The sequence below is a fragment of the Limulus polyphemus genome, unplaced genomic scaffold, assembly GCF_000517525.1.
Source record: "Limulus polyphemus unplaced genomic scaffold, Limulus_polyphemus-2.1.2 Scaffold11118, whole genome shotgun sequence".
Taxonomy (NCBI): Eukaryota; Metazoa; Arthropoda; class Merostomata; order Xiphosura; family Limulidae; genus Limulus; species Limulus polyphemus.
The window spans coordinates 9,714-15,775 of record NW_013676728.1 but is presented as its reverse complement, the minus strand read 5'-3'; the positions used below and the strand labels follow the sequence as shown (position 1 = coordinate 15,775).

Genomic DNA, 6,062 nt, shown 5'->3' with positions numbered 1-6,062 from the left:
TCTACTGTTCTATGTTTTAAGAAAAATAAGTTTCAGAGCTTATTTGTAAATAGAAATAATCTATATACATATATAATGTATAATAGTTAAAACGTGACTGTATTTTACAAAATACTAGTCTATAAAACACAACCAAGACAAGTTACTTTGTAAAGACTAAAGGTCAGTTTTATTTTATTGGATATGGTAACACGAGTGCATGATCGCCACATCATTGTAACTTCTGTATTGTTAGCAATGCACAGTTGGAATGTCAATATAATAAATATATATAGATGTATAACGTTATGAGATTTAAGGTATTTAGACTAAAAATTTGTTTTTGTGTTATAATCTGCAGTCATTCTAGAATAATAAAACATAATTTATATTTTTTCCTAACTTTTTATTGAGGTTACGAAGTTGGTCGTATCGAAGCAACACGTACAGAAACACACTAGTGAAAATAACAAATATAGTTTTTTTAAACAAAAAATTTGATAATTGTCTGGAGATTATAAAGATTTTGAATGTGAAATTTGAAAATGTGCTAATGCATTAAAGTATTTTTAATCTTAAAATCAAAATTGCTTTGCATGTTGGATAGTCAACATTCTGAAATAAAAAGGTTTACGAGAAAATCTTTAATTGAAAAAAATTTTAATACTTAATTTATAAACCTGATATTTTGTGTATGAAAACCTTGTAATGTTTACCAATAACCTGCAAAATTTTGTAAAGATGTGCTTACATCATGAAACATCATAGTATAATTACTCTCATGCTTACGAGTTGGGTGGATTCGACCCAGTCCATAATGAAAGGGTTAAATGACAAATACAATGAGCTAATCTTTCTGATATTAGCAACAAACTATAAACTGACACTTGAAAAGAAACATCCTCATACCAAAAACTTTACTGTCTACCACAGTATCAAAACATTACAGCCTGAAGAGTGTATAAATAATAAAACTGTATTAAAGTTTTTACCCGTCCTTCTCCTGTGCTGATGATGACATCAATGGCATAAACTTCATGAAATTCAAACTCACACTTTTCATGTTCTTTCCTGAAACAAAGCCAGTGTAGTAAGTTAATTCAAACTTGAAAAAAATAAAATAAATAAACCAATTTATTTTAAACTACCAAAATTTATTATAACTGTTTGTTTGTTAGTTAAGCACAATGGGCTACCTAAAAATTCTTTGGTTACTAGTCTATGCTCTATGGGTAAATACTTTGATAATTAAGAATCAGCTGAAAAACGTCATTCATACGGTATACCCACAGATAGAGCTGAGACGTGTTTTCAAACCTAATTGTCACCTCAGTTCTTTCCTTAAATTCAAAGACCAAATTGTAACTTTACAAAATCTTTTGTTGTTTATAAACTCACTTGTCCCAGCTGTTTAGAGGGTTTTATTGTTTCCATTAAAAAGAAAATTATTAACATGTAGGAAAGAACGTATTAACCAGTTAATTATATTGACGACAAAAACTTTTACATTTGCTGTTATGTTACACTCATATTAAAGTTTTTCTTCTTTACCCATTTAAGCCGTCTCCAAGCATTATTAGTCTCAAAGTGGGTTCCTCGTCACTGAATAATTATAATATACTTGTATGTGCTCTGGGTAAATATGATATTATCATCCATTCTAAGTTGTTTAAGATCCTACAAGTAATAGAGTTTCCTGATATATAAACTGAGGCCCAAAACTAATGTTCTCGGTTCTTCTAGTACTTTAATGCTAAAGCTACAAAGATGTAGTAGAAACTGCTTGATGGTATATTAAAGAAGTCCACGATACAATAAAAGAAGTCCACGATACAATAAAAGAAGTCCACGATACAATAAAAGAAGTCTATAATACAATAAAAGAAGTCCACGATACAATAAAAGCTACTTTTTAATCATAGTACAATCAAGAGTGTAGCAATTACTACAGTAAATGCATATCAAACATGTCACTCTTTGCTTTCCAAGGTTAACTGTGTACCTTCTAAACTGCTGTTATGTTCAGTGTTTGAATAGCTCTATAAAACAGTGGTGGTGGAGATAAAGTAAGATTTGAGTAAAGAGTACGAATTTTTGATTAACTGATTTAGTCATATCATTAGACACACCATCCAAATCACCAAGTGACAAAATACAGAAAAAAGCACCCACTTTACCTTAAGTGATTAAACAATATTGAAAAATTGAAACTGATAGATGGAAGACACTTCCACTGTTAAAACATGACAATTCTAGAACTTACAAAAACACACACATAATAAATCCAAATTCTACAAATTATATATTTCTATGTTTATGTTCCATTTTATGCATAAAATCAAGCAGTAGACTAATAAAACATAAAAAGAAGCTTTATGATAAGCATTACTTAGGCAAGTTAGGTAATTTTCATTTTTAATGTTTTTAAAAATTGATACAGTGAGATTGTTAAAATAACTGGGCAATTTTTGACTCAGGTTTTACTACATGGTAAATATCACTTGACTTAGATTTGGCTCTCCACATACCATGCACTAGAAGCAGTAAGTAATGTAAAATATTCATGAAATAAACATCTCCTTAAGATCACTATATAACAATTACAGTGACAACAACTCCAACAGAAGGTTATGAAGAAATAGAAATTTCTATAAAAAATTATAGTTGACAAGAAAATAGTTGTTGCTCACCTCTGTGCTTCTGTGGGGTTTTGAATTATAGATTTTTCACCATCAATCTGAAATTGTTTCAGTTGGTGTGATGGCATGCCTACAACAGTAATGCATAAAATTAAGGAAGTCTGATGTGCAACAAGTTGTTTTTCCTTCAAATTTATTTAAAGAATAACCTACAGATGTGTAAAACTTTGTTATTTCATGACCACTTGTAATCACTCAAGTAACTGATAAGAGAATCCACTTATGTTTCTATTAACTGTTTTTTCAGTCTTGTTACAGATATCAAACAAACAAGTAACACAGTGTTTTCATAATAAAGTCAAATTATATTTACAGTTTCCAAAATTGTCTGAATTTTTAGTAGATTTGACCTGCTCATTCATATGAGCTTTTACCAGCAATATTTACAATTATTAAAGTTGATATTACTGGAATAACCTGGAACTTGTACAAGAATCATAAATAAAAATCAAACATATAATTCAAGTCCTTTCAACCTAACCCTAACTCTCTACAATACAAGTACTAATAACTTCAGTTCATGACTCACCTTCAATAGGCTTACCTAACCCTAACTCTCTACAATTACAAGTACTAATAACTTCAGTTCATGACTCACCTTCAATAGGCTTACCTAACCCTAACTCTCTACAATTACAAGTACTAATAACTTCAGTTCATGACTCACCTTCAATAGGCTTACAGTTGAAAGATTCTGCAACCTTCTGTATTGCATCTGCAACAGCAATATTCTGAAAAGCAGAACATTATGTGCTAAAATTAAAAAGGACACATTAACACTGTCTTCCCTACACGTCCTGCAAACTTCCCATTTCCCTTTATCAAATGAACAATTAATTCCAAAATGTTCATAATGGGTTTTACTCATTGAACTGTTAATGATAAAACTGGATTTGATATATAAAGATGGTAGGCATGAAAAATTTGTTGGTAGCTAAACCCGTCACCTGTAAATTATACCAATAACAAAACTCTGTAGTTAAAAATAATAATATACATTGTTGAACAAGGGTGGCCTCATTGTTAGCCTTCATTTTTTTAGTTAAGAACTACTGTATGATTTGAAGAACAAACAGAGAATAATGAAAAACCAAAGTGTTATAATAAACAACAACTATTTCATCCCAAACTAAAATAATATTAGTCGAACATCAATCACACAGACGAAGAAACTTTATTTAAGTTGTCACACTCAAATGGAAGTCATCTGATTATACTTACATCTCCTCCTGGTTTCACCATTCGAAGAGCGGTTTCGGCTGCAAAATATGCAGCACGTATAACATCTGCTTTCCTACCTGTCACTTTATTCTCCTGTCAAACAAGTTAAATTTATCAAGACAAAAATGATAGATTTACTTAGCTATAATTCTTACATGTATCAATTCACAAAAATAATTTTCTTACTTTTCTCTCCTTTCTGGCAAGTGCAAATAAAAACCTACATTTCGAACCATGCTTTTTTTTAGAAAACCATTATTTTCAAGTTTATTTGAAGCATCTTTCATTTTTAATAGCTCTTTATATATCAGCAAATAAATTTGACCAAATTTCTGGTGCAAAGGGGCTTAACTTAGGTGAAAAATTATTTTACTACTCTTTATTTTACACAATCTAGTCTACCTTGTCACTACAACAGAAAACGTGAATAATTCTTCTTCTTTGCTCATAAACTTTAGGTGATATCATGAATATCTCAGCCTCAAAAATTTTACCTAACATGACAAAAAAATTCAAGTTCATCTTTCAATTCTGAGGAGCGGGCAAGTTGAAATGACATCTGGATATCGGTTTAAACCTTGTAAGTCAACATGAACGAAGGACAATCATTGTAATCCTGGATAACTTGACATGGCTGAGAATGTTAGTGTAAGCCTAGATAAGTCAACATGAGCAATGGACATCAGTGTAAGCCTGGACAAGTCAGTATGTCTGACAAATGTTTATATAAACCTGAATACGTCAATATGACTGATTGATGTTGGTGTAAGCCTAGATAAGTTGATATAATTGATGGATGTTGGTGTAAACCTAAGTAAATGAATATAACTGATGGATGTTAGTGTAAACTTTGATGATCGTAGCCATTGAAGCTATATAAACTAAATCTACTGATCAGAGAAAAACAAAACTGAGAGCTGGATATTCTGTATTCATCTTTATATTTTTTGCATTGAAATGTTTGAAAAAATTAAAAATACAAACTTCTTACCTTACAAGTGCCAACTACTAGTGTGTGTGCAACAACAGCGATAAAGCCATCAATGTGAGCTCCGAGATCTCTGAAATAGACAAGCTTGTGATGTATAGTAGTGTTAGTAATAGAAAGGAAATATACTGAAAAATATCAATTTTTTATTTAATGTTAACAACACAAAACCAAAATTATCTTAACTTAAAACATATCTAAAAAAGTATCCTCCATAAGTTGTAGAACACTTTTAACCAAGTCTTCAAAGTATAAACTTTTCTGTTTTGTGTATAATAGCTGAGAAATGAGGTACAGTAAAAGCAACACACACACTTTAACCCTAAACTATCTGTTTATCAGGCTATAAGTTTTACACTTCTGACAAATGCAGCTGAATGTAGAATTTTCTAAAAACATTCTGTGACATTGAATCAAGGGTTTGAAAAACTCTAGAACATAAAACGAAGTTGGTTCTTTTCGTATTTAACATTATATATTAACCCACATACTACTTATCACAGAATACATTAATCACAAGTGCTATTACCTTTTGTTCACACTATTACCATAACTGGTATCACTACCAAGAATGTTCACACACATTTTAAATTTAGGTTAATTTATATTTTATGTTACTCCTACTCGCTTAATATACTTTGATAAACATTTTTCTATAGAAAAATATTCTAAAATTTTATTTATACTTTAGTTAAGTTCCAAAATACTATTACTTCAAGGTTTGGAGTGTGAAGTTTATATTAAAGTTACAGGATTAAAAATTGTTTAAAATTTAAAAACTGAAAATCCATTTGATTTCAAATATACTGAATAAAAATTTAAGTTCCATTAGTAACAATATCTGTAACGGGTCTACAAACCTTTCCCCCTGTTTAAAGCCTACCTTACTACTGACATTTATATAAAAACTCTAGTTACAAATTAATTTAATTAACACGTGTACTTTATACAATGTATCATACTCAACATTCTGAAAAAACAACACAGGGATGTAACACATAGTTAACCTTTCCATTTATAGTTCAACTTTTCAAATTGTTATAAATTCCTAATATAACTGCACAGAAACCTTGCTTGTAACATGGGAAAAATATAAAGCTTACAACAAGAGCTGTATTTGTACATTATTAACTATAACAGTGTATAAGTTTATTCAGCTACAAGTACAAAACTAG

The 6,062-nt window shown here is 30.0% G+C and overlaps 1 protein-coding gene across 1 annotated transcript in view; it reads right to left on the bottom strand.

Annotated features, from left to right (window-relative positions):
• Nucleotides 1-971: 971 nt before the first annotated feature.
• LOC106476649 (proliferation-associated protein 2G4-like) overlaps nt 972-6,062 on the bottom strand; it is a gene marked incomplete at its 3' end in the record, with an annotated part of 11,992 nt that continues 6,901 nt past the window's right edge. The window contains 6 exon segments of the mRNA XM_013937291.2: nt 972-974; nt 977-1,050; nt 2,670-2,748; nt 3,346-3,409; nt 3,900-3,992; nt 4,891-4,960. Coding sequence (XP_013792745.1) covers nt 972-974; nt 977-1,050; nt 2,670-2,748; nt 3,346-3,409; nt 3,900-3,992; nt 4,891-4,960 — 383 coding nt within the window.